At 36.7% G+C, this 16442-nt stretch overlaps 1 protein-coding gene across 1 annotated transcript; it reads right to left on the bottom strand.

Annotated features, from left to right (window-relative positions):
* Positions 1-5634: 5634 nt before the first annotated feature.
* LOC139874830 (protein DESIGUAL 2-like) lies at positions 5635-6766 on the bottom strand. Its single transcript, XM_071862223.1, has 3 exons — positions 6647-6766; positions 5947-6152; positions 5635-5860 (listed from the first exon to the last, which is right to left on the bottom strand). The coding sequence occupies exons 1-3, from the start codon at positions 6764-6766 to the stop codon at positions 5635-5637; spliced, it is 552 nt and encodes a 183-aa protein (XP_071718324.1).
* Between the last annotated feature and the right edge of the window lie 9676 nt (positions 6767-16442).

The following is a 16442-nucleotide window of genomic DNA, read 5'->3' on the forward strand; positions in this document are numbered from 1 at the left end:
TCATAATGAGCAGCAATGGCAAGTAATATCCTAATAGACTTTAGCATTGCCACAGGCGAAAAAGTTTCATCATAGTCAACCCCTTGAGTTTGAGTGAAACCTTTTGCTACAAGTCTAGCTTTATATGTATCCAAGTTTCCATGTATGTCGGTTTTCATTTTGAAAAGCCATTTACAATCAACTAGCCTTGAGCCAGTAGGTTGATCAACAAGTTCCCAAACTTGGTTGTCATACATGGATTGCATCTCAGCGTTCATGGCTTCCTGCCATTTATCTTTATCAATTCTTGATAAAGCATCTTGGTAGTTTGTTGGTTCATCCAAATCAACCACGTAGCAACCATCCATGAAAAACCCATATCTCTCAGGAGGATTACTGATCCTACCATATCTGCGAACGTCTTGTGTATTTTGATCATCCATTTGATCACTCTCAACATTTTCATGTTGAGTGCTAGTGTTAACCAATTGTGTATCATCTACTTGATCTTGAACCTCTTCAAGATCTATCTTCCTTTCACTATTTCCTTCCATTAGGAAATTAGTTTCAAGGAATTTAGCCTTTCGAGCAACAAATATATTTTGCTCGGTTGGATCATAGAAATAGTATCCCATATCATCCTTGGGATATCCTATGAAGATGCACTTCGTGGATCGAGCATTCAACTTATTAGGGACGTAACGCTTAGGATAAGCTTCACATCCCCATACCTTTAAGTATGATAGAGATGGAGGTTTTCCAAACCACATCTCATGAGGTGTTCGTTCCACTTTCTTGGTTGGGGCCATATTTAAAATACGAGCCGCGGAGCATAGACAATAACCCCAAAATGATAGAGTTAATGAGCTTCTAGCCATCATAGATCGAACCATATCCATTAGGGTTCGGTTCCTCCTTTCGAAAACTCCATTTAGTTGGGGTGTTCCAGGAGGAGTGAGTTGCGAGATGATCCCGAAACTTCTAAGATGATCTTGGAAAGCATCGCTTAGGTATTCACCTCCTCTATCGGTACGAAGTACCTTGATTGTCTTATTGAGTTGATTTTGTACTTCGTTTTGATACTCTTTGAATGCTTCAAAAGTTTCGTCCTTATGTCTTAACAAGTAGACATATCTGAAACGACTGAAGTCATCAATAAAAGTAACGAAGTATCTTTCACCATTCCTAGTTATGGGCTTAAAGGGTCCACATACATCCGAATGTATTAATCCCAATAAGTCTTTAGCCCTTTCATAGGTCCCTTTGAAAGGTGCTTTAGTCATTTTGCCTTGTAAACAAGATTCACATACATCAAACGAGTCTAGTTCATTTGATTTCAAAAGTCCATTCTTTTAAAGTGTATGCATTCGATTCTTGTTTATGTGACCAAGACGACAATGCCATAAGTAGGAATCACTCAAATCCCTTTTGAGTTTCTTGGTGTTTGCATGGAACATTGAGCTATTGTATGATGTGTCATCATGAACCAATTCATAAATACCATTCGAAGGTGAAGCCTTGAAATAGAACACATTATCTAAAGAAACATGGATGTCATCATTAATGAAATTAAGATCAAAACCACATTGTTTCAAGCGGGATACAGAAATAATGTTTCGAGATAAATCGGGTGCATACAAAACATTTTTCAACATAAGCTCCAAACCACTTGGAAGCTTCAAAATAAAGTCTCCTTGAGCTACTACTTGCACCTTAGCTCCATTTCCTATGAAGAGACTTGATGTTCCCGCTTCTTATCTACTTCTTTTGAACCCCTGCATAGAATTGCAAATGTGAGTTCCATATCCTGTGTCTAATACCCATGTATTAGAAGAAGTAACACTAAGCTCAATGTATACCACATACACATTACCTGAGGTTTGCCCTGCATCCCTCTTTTCTTTCAACTCCTTAAGGTAGATCGGGCAGTTGCATTTCCAGTGACCCATCTCACTGCAATCAAAGCACGAATCTTCCTTGGGGTTAGCTTTACCGGCAACCTTTTGCTTCTTGTTGTTGTTGGTTGGGGTAACCATCTTCCCTTTTCCCTTGCCCTTGCCTTGGTAGGTGGATTCTTTCCTCTTAGCCACCTTTGGCTTAGAAGTGTTATTGGTTTTGGACCCGCCTTCATTGATCATAAACATGGGTGAAGCCCTTTTACCCATGCTCGCCTCGGCCGTCTTAAGCATGGCGTGTAATTCGCCAATGCTCTTATCCCATCCATTCATGTTGTAATTCATTACAAATGTGTCAAACCTCTTTGACAAGGAATTAAGGATAAGGTCCGTGGCTAATTCATTAGACACGTTGCAGTTTAGACGGTTCGCTCGATCAATTAGGCTTTTTATCTTTAGGACATAAGATGAAACGGATTGGGAGTCGTCCATCCGACATGCATGAAGCGCTCAGACCGTTTCAAAGCGCTCGACACGAGCTTGTTGAAGGAACATCTCCTTTAACTGTGTGATCATGTCATATGCACTATGATGCTCGAAGTCCTTTTGGAGTTCGGGTATCATAGTCCCAAGCATGAGGCAAGAAACTTGCACCGAATCGGTGCAATATTTCTCCCAATAAGCCATGCCTTCCGTATCATCCTCGTCTGGTTGATCGGGAATGGGGTCTTCCAACTCATACGCCCTATCCTCTAGTTTGAGGACAATTCTTAGATTGCGGAACCAATCCATGAAGTTCGTATGGTTGAGTTTTTCCTTTTCGAGGATTGACCTCAACGATAGGTTGTTAATGTTTATAGGTGCGTTTGGAATGTTGTTGTTATTGGCGGCCATCTACAAAATTAACAAAGTTGTTTAAGTATCAATTTTAATTTAACAATCAATACCCTTTAAATCCAATTGATATTTATTAAATTTTAGAATCCAACGGTAAACTAAATTCGGTTAGGTGGCCTTTATCCCTTCATTTGATTTAGCTAGGTAGTCATTATATGACAATTGCAATCCTTTTGCAACTTCTAAGTTATGGGATCATGCAATCCTTTTGCATGGCATATTTATCCCATCAACGCCTATTTGTTCCTCATGTTTCGGTGACCCTAAGTTCATGATTCCCAAATCAAGTCGTCCTACTTGCGTAAACGTGTAAATTTAACATACAAGTTGTTAGGTGACCTTTATCCCACAAGTGTGCGAAATTTACCTCAATCATATTAGTTTGCTCATAACGGTTAGGTGACCTTTATCCCATTATGAGTTCCCTAATATTTTTAAGTGTTGCACAAAAGGATGGCGTTTAACTTGTTTACCTTGTTAATTGAAGGGATTTTAAGTTTCCATTAATTCTAGTTTGAGAAAACTTTTATGCCATACACCAACATGCATTTAGTGTATGGTTCTTTTGAAATCCATTTTCATGTCTAGTAATTAAGCCAATTACATGATATAAACCATTTTAAATATATGATCCTTATCATGTTCTTAATAACCGTTTATTAATGTCCTTTTAGTCATTTTTAATTTGACCATTTCAATTGTCGTTTTGCATATCGTTAATAATGTCAAATTTAACCAATTAAATTGTCATTTTTCTTGTTGTTAACTTGTGTGATTAACTTGTAGCATACAAACATACAATCCACAATCATACAATAAACAACCAAGCATGTAAAACTAATGTGTTCACAATCAAGCCATTTTGGTAGACATTTGTTTAGCCGAAAACAAATATCACCGGTAAAGGGGTTATAACACAAAGTAGGAGATTTTAAATCTCCCACTTAATCTTGCATCCAAATGCTCCTTCTTGTGTTCTTCAAGTCATCATCTTGCATCTTCATTTTTACAAAATATATCCTAATACATTTTTTCTAAAAAATGAAAATACAACCTAATCTATTTTACATACCAAATATAAAATAAATTACATAACCAAAATAATATTATTACAAACCAAATGAATAATTAATTTTACAAACCAAATTGAAAGAATATTACAACCATAAAAAATCAACCAAACACATATCCATTCAAACACAAGGTCTTGGCTAGATTGTGAACAACAACATACAACCAAATATGACCAATTTGCAAGTTCCAAACCCTTTTGGAACCCCTTAGAAATCGGCCAACTTTAACAACCCTCCCAAACCCGAAAATTTTTGCATTCCATTTTCATGCATGTACTTAGAATGCAAATTTAGTGGGTTTAAAGATCATATAAGAAGCATAATCCATAGACCTCGGCTCTAGATACCATTGATGGAATTTAACAAGTTCAAAACAACATATTCTCATAGTTAACTTGATCATTATATAAATTAAATAGAGATAAAACAAGCGGAAGCATTATGATTCATGTTAACATGTTAAGCAATTAAGTTAAATTCCATGATAATATCAAGTCTTGGATAAATGCTTACAAATATAGCAAGTAGAGAAGATAAATACCTCCTCAAGCTAGTTGAGGGTCGTTTTCCTAGTTGCAAGAAGATGGTGAAGATGATGATGATGAATTGAGCTTCAAAACAAGGAAACCTCAAGAGATTATACCCCAAACTTGTGACCAACACCTTGTACTTTGTTTAGGATTTTATTACACTAGAAAATGAACTTCAAAATAAGCTCAAAATCACCCTCTTGATGCTCAAGTATTTCGGCCAGAATGAGCAGAAAAAAACTAGAGTGTTTTTGTATATTACTTGATATTTGAATGCATGTTCCTTAGTATTTTTGGTCAAGCAACAAACACATAAGGACTTGTGCATATTAAAAGTAACAAAGAAGCATGGTGAGGACTCCTTGGTCTCCACAAAAACCGTCCCCCATGAGGGGTTTATATAAAATTGTAACTTTAATTTTTATAAAACTTGTTCCAAAATAATATCATGCATTTGTTACTTAAATTTTATAAATCCTTTTATAAAATGTATCACAACGTAACTATTTAATCTTATAAATAATTAAATCCTTATCATATAAATTATCCAAATAATTTATCTCAAGTAATAATACTTTTGAAAACCGATTTTCTAAAGTTCAAGTGTTGCGTATTTATTTAATGATCCAAACATTAAGATTAAATACGTTTAAGGTGTCGGTAAGCTTGTTATTGGGTATGACCCGAATTGGATCATAACATATTAGCCATATTAATTAAATATGTCTCTCGGGCATACGAAAAACCTTCAAAATTAGAGTACATTCAACTTACGTACTGCTAATGTAATAGGTTATATGTTTAATGATAAATGAAGATAGAAGATAAATAATCATATAATGGAATTTATCGTATGTAAAATGTGTAAACGGATGAAGTTTTTCATGTTCAGAAAATTACTAGGGCGGGTAAGTCTTCTTTTCACTCAGATATATGCGGCTTAACACGAGGTTTCTTTAGTGAATTTTCGAACATGAGACCTATTGTGACTTGTGAGAACATCATGAATTTATCAAATGTGTTCATGTAAAATAATTCATCAATTCATGACTTTTTTGGAGTTAAATTCTCTAATTCTAAAATAAACATCTTGATCTTGATCTCTTAAAACAAGAAACCCATTTTCCTTAAATAAATTTGAAAAAAAAAAAAAACAGATGTAACTAACGAGCTTACGAACCAAATTAAGAATCCAAGATCAAACGATCGAATAACATCAAAATGAAAAAGAACTAAAGAAAGCAAGCAAATATGCAATGGCTATGGTGCTGATTGATGAACCACCTCTGGTGGGTTCAACTTTTTTTCTTCTCTATCAACAGCATTTGCAGACATGTAATAACAAACTGCAAACATTGCATGAAAGAAACACGCAATGCCGCCAATAGACAAGTATCGATGATGTGAAACTCCACATGATCTTCTTGAATTTGAGTTTGACAAAACACCAGCTGTTAGCAAACAGAATCCAATGAGAAGAGTGATCCTGCAGGTAGAAAATTCAACAATTTTAGTACAAAATGTGAATTTAAATTTAAGGAGTATATAAATGAGAGATGGGTAGACGCGTACCATGAAAGAACGAGGAATGTAAAAGCTAAACGTTTGTTATATGTGACGGTTTCTAGCTCTTGTTTGGATTGTACACAATGGCAGCCACCAAGTAAGTTTGCAATTGCATGAGCAAATGCCAAAAGTATTGCAGCTGCAGAACCCAATTTAAATGCTTTGTAACTTGGATCTCTACATTCAACGATCGACAACGTTAGATTTTGCACCTGCAAAACGCAACATAAGTCATTCATGAAATTATATTCTGGCTTGTAATATAAAAGCTCGAATGGGCAGGGCGGCTTACCCAACCCAATTATTAGACCAAAAAGATCAAAAATCTAGACCAAGTGACCCAAGAAGTGATCCAATGGGGCTCCCAATGGGATGGGTTGAGTTGACCCATTGACAATTGTTTTCCCAATTTTTGGTTTTCTTTATTTCATTTTTTACCATGTTCGTGTGAGATGTAATCATTAAGTTAAAATTAATCGAAATTATATAATTTACTAGAAGCGCATTTTGGGGTGGCCAGTTGAAAATGGTCACGAGATAACACAATTAGGTCCCCGTACATCTGAGTAAAAGATACAGCCATTCTCGGGGTAGTCTGAATAGGGAAAACTTTATTTGTTTACATTTACATGGAGGATCGAATTCAAAATATTTGGTTAGTTAAAAATGATTGAAAAACTAAACTTTTAATCTCAGTAGAATGTACCTTATTTTGAGCTACCTCAGCCTGAATGCCAAGGATTCCTGCAATGAGATCGAAAAGAATGATCGAGAAACAAACTACAGGGAGCATGTATTGACTCTTGTTTTGACCTTTCATCTCCATAACTTTGACTAGAATCAACAAATGTCAAATAACTTATGGTTGTATTGTAGAGTTTAACAAGATGGCATTTTATAGCAGTCCTCACACCTGTAGCGAAAATGGTTTCCATTGTGATTGTGATGGTGGTGTACTGCCAGTACTGGTGTGGAACAGAACCTAGAACGTGTAAAAAAGTGAGAATCTGAATAAAGTGAATTAAGGAAGAGTGAATGAGGTTTAACTGCATATGGGTACGTGATAGATTAGCTGTTTTTTTGGAGTTAAAAAAGCCAACTTTTGTCTTTAAATTCTTCTTATTCTGTTTCTGTTTAAGCTTTTATTTCCTTCCATAGTTCCACCTAGTGAACAAAGAAGCAACCTATTTGGTACTCCTTTGTACTCAATTATATAATTAAAATTATAATTATAATTATAATATAATTTAGCCAAATGATGAAAAACATTTCATTTAAAGTTTCTCAACATCGGTTATGATAAACCAATATTTTCGCTTCCTTTGTACTCAGTAAAAAGGAATCGAGCTCGAGTCTAGCTCAAGCTTTAATAATATCAAACAAGGCGAACTCAAGCTTAACATTCTAGACTCGAAACGAATCGAGCTCAAATTCTTTGAACTATTAACGAGTCGAATTTGAACCTAATCGAGCTGACTTGACGCGGCTCGTTACCTCTCCACTTTGATGTTTATTCGCTTTTTCATTCGTCGGAATGCGTACGAGATACCATAAGGGCCGAATATCTCAATAGCACCTTTGTCTAAAGTTTTGAATAAAACTTCTATTAGGAACGATGTGTGTGCTCTAACAAGACTTTATAACACTAGGTTATCAACCCACAAGACAAAAACAAAAAATATGTAAGTGAACTCGAAGAATGAATGCAAGAATACATAAATGGCCAGGGAATATAAAGTGGTTATATGCAATCGATGTGATTGCTTTAATCCACCGCCAACCAAAGAGAATTCTTATTAAAATTTCATGCTTGAGATTACAGGTTACAAGGGTTGATTTATAGAGCAAGAAAACAACGAATTAGAGCCACACTAGAAGTCCTAATCATGCTTAAATTTATGGCTGCCCAGCTACTTTCTCGCGACCGCGACACCTAGGCTCGCGATTGCAACCTTGTGATCGAAGCATCCAGATCTTCTGCTTCTTTCCCTCGCTACCGCAAAGTACATCTTCCTGTCTGCTGTACCATTTTCTTGTTTAAATGACTTCGCACTCCCAAAAATCTTTCGATCGAAGGAGACTTTAAACAAACCCATCTTCTATCTGATTACCTCCCACATCAACATCTGACCCGCTAATTACGACTCTTTTTTTATACTGGCGGATGAGACACCGGAATCATGCTGCACTTCACTCGCTAACCTACAAGTTGGTGAAGTGATTCGAAATCAAAATTACCGTTGGCCTATAATCCCATCTATGCTACTAACTTGGGACCAAGAACCTCTCTTTGGATACGGTGCCTATCTCTTAGTTTGAGAAATAATGGGTCGGAGCCCGACCCGACTCTAGCAACCCCATTGCTGAAGCAATCCACCAATACATCACATTATCTACCCTATTTATTTTTCCAACAAAGAATAAACCCACTGATAGAATGATAGAACAGACACATGGACATCACCAATTAATACATTGCATGAGAACACGATGGCACACTTAATCGACTACCTTATCGCCTTTGCTTTCATCGATGAAACACCGACCACATACGTGTGCATGACTTTTGACAAACCCAATTTTCATCCCGAGCCAACTCCCATTGTACGAATGTATTATTAACAATGACTCCTAGAAAAAACCTCTCGTTCATCTTTCTCGGTCAGCCGCAACAAAGTGGTCATTGGAGATGATCCAATTGAAATACCAAAGACTCTAGTGTAACTAATTAGACCCGAATCTCCACTAGTTTCGAATTCACTAGAGCTCTCACTCAAATAAGACCCCTCAATAATACTAGAAAGCATTATCTCGCTAGGATTATCAACACCTACAATTCTACCTAACCATTACTCGGAATGAATATCAACTATATACATGGTACCCGTCTTGCACTCGCAAACAGTTACGCGACGTCCTTTAAGCACCATCCACCATTGATCTCCAAAAATAGCATGACACTTATCATCATCCAACTGCCAACTAGAGATTAATCTCTTCTCGAGCTTGTGTATGAACCTCATGCTCCTCAAGATCCAAGAATAATCCAAGTGCCTTATAATAAGGTCACCAATACCCGCAACATCAATTGTCTTCCCATCTGTAATTCTAAGTCTACTGAATAATACCTAAAATACACCATCTCGTTCATGAACGGGCTAGCATGATACGACCACCCGAATTTAAAACTCAATATCCGTCAAAAACCTCATGTTGGCACATCAACCTCAATCACCACGATCACCGCACTCCACTCGAATTTAGACTGTAGCACTTTCACTTAGAGTAACCAACTTGTTTACAATTCCAACACACAACACCTTCTTACTCATACTCAAAACCGAATCTGCATGCCTCGGTTTGCGAACCGGTAAACGTCATTTATGACTTAAGGTATAAAATTCCTAAACTTAATCTAATGGGAAATGATATTTCCAACATTAATTTTACTACTTCCACCTAAATTTACTACACTGCCCTTAAATTATGCCTTACACAATTTTCTTATTTGAATTTTTTGAAGGACATTTTTGGAAACAAGCGTGAAATGATAGTGGATTTATCAAATTGAGTGTTGGAAGCATCGTCTCCCCTCCGAATCCATAAAACAACAAATAAAAAAACTGCGTATCCTTTTCTCCCAAACGTCGACCAGCAGCTTCCCTTTCATCCCCATCAATTTCTTCATCAAAACACCAAAATCACCATCAATCGACAAAGGTTCAAGTTTTAAAGAGCGTTAGATTACTTCTTTTTGCGTGTTCTTGCTTTCAATTATAAGAAATCATAAACCCTAATTTTAAATCTCTGATTTTCGAGAATTATTATTAGGGTAATCATGTCTAGCTCTCGAGTCATTGATAATTTATATGTATATGTGTTGATTTAATTAACGTTTCGTTATTTTCATTAAAATTCATTTTTATATCTGCAGATTTGGGTGAGTATATGATGTTAATTGATTAATATTATTTCAGAATTGGATTGCTGATGCCGAGTATATAGTTTTTCATCTAGAACACTTGATTTTTGGTTGAGCGTTTTGAAAGATACGATCAAATTAAGATTTTATAGAGTGTTGTTAAAAACTGGTATGACAGTCGATAACGTATTCTGTTGCTGCAATTTTTATGAGATGAGTTAGCATTTCAATATATTACTCTAGGTTCTCAACTTAAAAACGAAGCTTCTCCAATTGGTCTTTACTGAAGTGGAGTTGTGGTTATTTTTCTGTAGATTTTTAAAGTTACTGCAGTTATGTTGAATTTAAACCGGTGTGTTTTGTAAATGATTTGCGATTGTAAAATAATGGTACGAGATTAAGGTCTGATTATTTTTTTGCGTACTTAATACTTGAAAATCAAACTATTTCAGGTGGACTTTAGTCAATTGGGATTTTGGTTATTTAATTACATTTTTTGTAAAAACGGTGCTATGAAACCGAGTCATTTGCGAAATCTTTTTTCCTACGCCATTTGGTGACTACTTTCAGTCAACTTAGTTTGTGGAGTCAAAGTATAACATTTCTAAGTCTTTGGTCAAGTTCATAAGGTTTATGTAGTACTTGAGTAGTGCTAAGTGTAGACGTACTCGGATCTTAGATCAAACGTAATAACTAGATTAGAGGCAGAAAACACTAAACTAGGATGAATCGAATACTTAGTTCTCCTTGGGATCAATCTTACCAACAATATGTTGATATAATCGACGCCTTCATGATTGTATTCGGTTGAGGTATGGTCTAGGACGATAGTAACAGCGAAAAACGACGGCAAGAGGGTGTAGGGTGTGTAACCTAACAATGTAACCCGACTTCCCTATTTATATACCATTACAGTGACCATCGGCCGGTGATCTCTGACCTACGGTCGGTGGTGTTCGTCCCTCGACCGATACTTAGTTCACCTTGGGATCAATCTTACCAACAATATGTTGATATAATCGACGCCTTAATGATTGTATTCGGTTGAGGTATGGTCTAGGACGATAGTAACAGCGAAAAACGACGGCAAGAGGGTGTAGGGTGTGTAACCTAACAATGTAACCCGACTTCCCTATTTATATACCATTACAGTGACCATCGGCCGGTGGTCTCTGACCTACGGCCGGTGGTGTTCGTCCCTCGACCGATGGTCTCTACCATCAGTCGATGGTCTGAGCTGCCAACCAAACAGCTCGAACCATTTTATGTCATTATCTTTATTCAAACCAAACACAATGTATTAATGACAATATCCTTACACGACTGAAATATCAAACACAATACGAATAGAACATATTACAATGATAGAACTTGGGATTATGCACCAACAAACTCCCCCTAAGACCTAGTTCTATATCACAAGTCTTCAGTCGTCATTAAATTCATTCGTACGGATCAATCACCATGTTATTCAAGTAGCACAGCTTAGCTACTTTCACATACTGTTCAGCCTGCACCTTGTTCTCTCGTCGATAAAGCATACGATTATAATATAACATGAAAATGTCAGCCTCGGTACAGTTTCGCAGCCAAATCGGATCCAACACATGAATGCACTCAACATCATTCTCTTTCCCCTTATCCAGCACTATCACCGCTTCTTCTGAACGATCATCATAAAACCACCATCTGAATCTCTGACTCCAATTTTGTGGCAATTTCCTCAATGGCACCTTCTTCATTGTCTTTGCCCGCTTATACTTTACAATTCTTCGAGATTCACCAGTTCGAGGATTAACTTTGTAACTAATCCTAGGAAACTGTGGTCTAAAACCTTCCCAATTCTTAGATTTAAACGCAATTCGAATCTTCTTCACCAGTAACGAAGATAGATCATTCATTCCACAATATAACATTCTCAACCTGGCAATCTGCATTAGCTCAAAGTACGGTAGTGACTTGAATTCATGACCATGCTTAAAATAATCAACACCAAATTCTCGTTTAACCGCAAACATGTTGAACTCTTCAATGTAAACCCAGGCAAGAATCCTTCCTTTCGCACTCTTTCTTAAATTTATCATTTTCAAATAATTTGGCTCAAGCTTCGGTTTCTCACAGTACTTCCTAATCCTAAAGATATCTCTCCAATCAGCTTCTAACTTCTCAACTGATCTATCATTATATTTAACAGGCAAGAAACCTTCAGGCAAAACTTCAGATCTTTCTTTTTCTTTACACATTCTATTCAAAAGCTCATCATTAGTTTTAAGCAATTCATCAAAACCAGGAAGATCTTCATTCTTATCATTTCGATATGTAGGAAAATCTTCATGAGTCACATCTTCGACTAAATCATCTACATCTCTTTCACTAAAACCCTATGTAATCTCAGGGCCAAAAGAATCATCCTCAGATGGAGGATCATCGGACTGTGCGTCAGCTGCTTTAGCTTCTTCTTGCTCTAGACGCACCAGTTCGTCCAGCTCAGCTCTAGTGAAGTTGTGAGGGATCTCTCCCTCTTCTAAATCATCATAAACAACAAAATGCTTGAGCACATCCTGTTTAGAAAAGAAATCACTAAAACTATAATTAATTTTAAGAGGGATTACTGACAGTGCAGTAGCATGTGAAGAACCAGGAGCCTCCATCATTCTGTTATCCAGCTCATCCTCTGTAATCTCAATTAAATCAAATTTTTCTTCCCAAGCAGTCACCTTTGCAATAGCTGATGCCGCCAATTCTCTAGCCTGTGCAGCCTCTCTTTTTGCATCAGTCAGTAGCAATGACTGATCGCCCACTTTCTTCTGCAACAGATCAACTTGCATAGTCAACCGTGCAACATCCTCAGACTTTACACGATTCTCCTCTTTCAGCTTTTCAAACTGCTCATCCATTTCCTTTTTCATCCTCAAATTATCAGCCATAGCTTGAACATACAGATCGTTCAAATTACGAAGAGTCGAGGAGCCAACACCTCCTTCTGTCCCATCATGAGGAGGAGCATCAGGAGTAGGAGTAGAAACAGTCTCCTGAGATATTTGTTGAGTCACGGGCGGTGACTGATGAGTTGATTGCGTTTGTTGTTGTGGTTGTTGTTGTCCTTGAGTTTGTGAAGGCTGAGTTCCCTGGGTAGCACCAGTAGCTGATCCACCAGTATTCTTATAAATGAACCTAAATCTCTTTTTCGGTCTGAACTTTGTTGACACCTGAGAACTCTCATCTTCAACCATTCTCCTTCGTTCACCTCTCAAAGCATCCTCAACACCAACATTAGGATTAACAGCTCCGATCTCATCAACTAAACCACCAGTACCTGACTCACCTGCAGCTTGAGTATTCACCGGCTGATCCACTTCCTCATCACTATTAGCCACTTTGAACTCGGGCTCTTTATCAGACACACTATTTTCATTTCTCCACTTCTTACCTGGAGGACACTGAAAGTTTTCTCTCGTAAGATGACACACGAGCTTGCCATCATCAGCACTCTTCTTCTGGTTCAGTCTATTGAATGTAGGATCTGTCTTATGCTTCAGCTCAATGACATCTTTCTTCGATCTGGGCAAATCCACTGTTTGACGGTTGATTATAATTTTTAAGAACCTAGGATAAATCAAGTACAGCTGGCTTGTCACATTCTCCACCAGCAAATCAAAGATAACCCTCGAGAAATTGAAATCAGCCTTCAAAACCAACGCAGCAAACATTCCTTGATAGATCTTGCTCAATTCATCAAACTCGCCTTGTAACGGACTTAAGCATTTAACCACAACCAATGACAAGTATCTGTATGGTGGTATGAACCCACTTCTCTTGATTGTAGCTCTTGTAATGTCACCAGTATACTTGCATCTTAACACACATCTAGTAATCTTTGTCTTTGACAACTTCTTCGGCATATCCTCATTATCTTCAAACAAGAATGTATTGCGAATCGTATCTTCTGATATCTTAATCTCTTGATCACAAACAGAACTCACAATCACCTTTCGGTCATCTACTGTCTCAATCCTTGCATGTTCTCTCTGGTGAGAATAATATGCAGTACATGGCATGGACACAGCAGCAAAAATTCTAGAACACTTTAGAAACTCTATTACACCTTTGTATTTACCAGCATTCGGACCCTTCTCGTTCAGACAAGCAGTCAAATTTGAGCCACTGCAGGCTTTCAACCCTGGAAGATCAGCTGATTCTCGTCCACCTGATGATTCAGTTTCATATTCATGAACTACCTGCTCTTGATCTATTTGCACACCTGACATGATTATCAATAACTACAAACATAGTTTCAAATCAGCATCATATATTCATGACTTATTAGATAACACAGTGTGATCATCACAGAATATACTACATTATTTAGACTAGTAGATCAAGATCACGATTACACGATTACATGTTCGAAGTAAGATTATTACATACATAGAGTAGTGTATCGATGCTAACAGGCTAGCATCATCAAATTACATACCAGGCTGATAATACATAATAAAAACACAAGCAAACACATAAACATAAACTTAAAATCACTTATCCCACAATGGGATTCTCTGGCACAAGCTTCTTGACGTATTGAACCACACCAAGTTTCTCAAACAAGTTATGCAATAAAGCCGCATAAGGAAATGGTTCTTCTATCTCCATAAAATCTTTCATCACATGAATGAGAAAGTGACCCATATTCACTTGAATACCCTCTAATACGCAATACAAAAGCAGAGCTTCAGTACCAGACAACATATTATCTTCTTCTCTCCTAAAGGTCACATTACTTTTGATTATTCTCAAGTGTATCTCATGTTGATGTGACACATCGTCATCACTAATCTCAACCCTACCAGCATTAACTACTCTCCCTGGCTTGCATATTCTTGCAATTATGTCAGACAGTTTGAATTTGTTGGGAATCTTTCTTAAATCTTTTCTAGGATACAGTATTTTAACACCAGTGTGAGGAACGTTTAATAGGTTTGAGAATTCCTCCATGGTCCACTTATACTGTTGGTCAAATAGGCCTGAGTGCACAAATCTATTCTTACTATCTTCTAAGGCCACATTGGTATAAAATTCCCACAACAATTCAGGACAAAAGTAATCCCCGATGCCCAAGAATGCTTGACACCCAATATGTTTTCAACGGCTATAGGTCTGTCGAGTCGCAATGACCTTTTGTTCCACTAGAATGGGTCATCCACTAGCTAGAATTCTCCTACGGTCGATGTTAAACATCCATTGCCCAACAAAGGAACCACCTAACATTCTAATACAAACTACAAGCACTAGCATTAGATAAGCATTGATAGTGCTCAAATGAACATATATTTAGTCGCAATATCATCCCAATATGTAATATTTTTAGTTGTAATTATTCTATTTTTAATTTGTAATCGTTTAAATAAATAAATGCGAAGACGAAGCACGAAGATTAAAGAATTGAAGAAAAAGTGTCACTAAAACTGAAAAATGGGTCCTTAAAGCCATAGTGCACTCAAAAACGTCCTAAAAAGTGAGTTAAAAGACTTGCGCGGATTTTGGGAGTTAAGGAAAATTATTTTTTGTGCAAATTACAAGTTGCGCAACGTAAAGTACAAGATATTAAATCATACGAAAAGGCGTTCGAAAATCCAGAACCGAGACATGAACCAAGCATCAACGCGCGAGTCAACGGACCTAAAATTACAAGACAACTATGCACATAAATATAATATAATATAATATATATATAATTATATAAAAATTATATATATTATATATATATATATATTTAAAAGTGTCGGCAAGCTAGTGTACAAAGGAGTGTGAGCTGGAGCAGCCCTCCATGCGATCGCATGGAAATTGGGCATCACAGCCATGCGATCGCATGGCACCCAAAGTCAGGCCAGGTGCTATAAATTGCAACGAATTCAGCGAGTTGTGTACACCATATTTTCTTTCTTCCTCTGTAAGGAAACATATATATTTATATTTATAATATTAAGTTTAAATTAAGTTTAATAATAATTGGGTTAATGTAAGAAATGTTTTAAGGTTTTATAAGACGGAACTCTGTCCGTGTAACGCTACGCGATTAATCACCACTGTAAGCTATGTTTTTCCTTTTTAAATTAATGTCTCGTAACTAAGTTATTATTATGCTTATTTGAGCCGAAGTAATCGTGATGTTAGACTAAATATCAAGACGGGGTTATTGAATTTTGTACCATAATTAGGGTTTGGACAAAAGACCGACACTTGTGGACATTGGACTATTGACTATTAATAGATGGGGGGTATTGTATAATCGAATGACAACTCATTAGAATCTGTCGAACCTATCTTCAAATTAGTTAATCTAATAATTATTAAAATGATTATGTATGTCTTATTAAGTGACATTTATACGACATCTTTTACGATCATTTAATTAATTATTCGGGTTGGGTAATTGATTATTCATTCTGATCAAGTGGGTAAATTAATATTTATATCTCATTAAAACAGGGGTGGATTACATACAAGGATAATTGGTGTAATTGTTAACAAAGTATTAAAACCTTGGATTACACGCAGTCGATAACCTGGTGTAATTATTAAC

This window comes from Rutidosis leptorrhynchoides, chromosome 11 (genome assembly GCF_046630445.1).
Source record: "Rutidosis leptorrhynchoides isolate AG116_Rl617_1_P2 chromosome 11, CSIRO_AGI_Rlap_v1, whole genome shotgun sequence".
Lineage (NCBI taxonomy): Eukaryota > Viridiplantae > Streptophyta > Magnoliopsida > Asterales > Asteraceae > Rutidosis > Rutidosis leptorrhynchoides.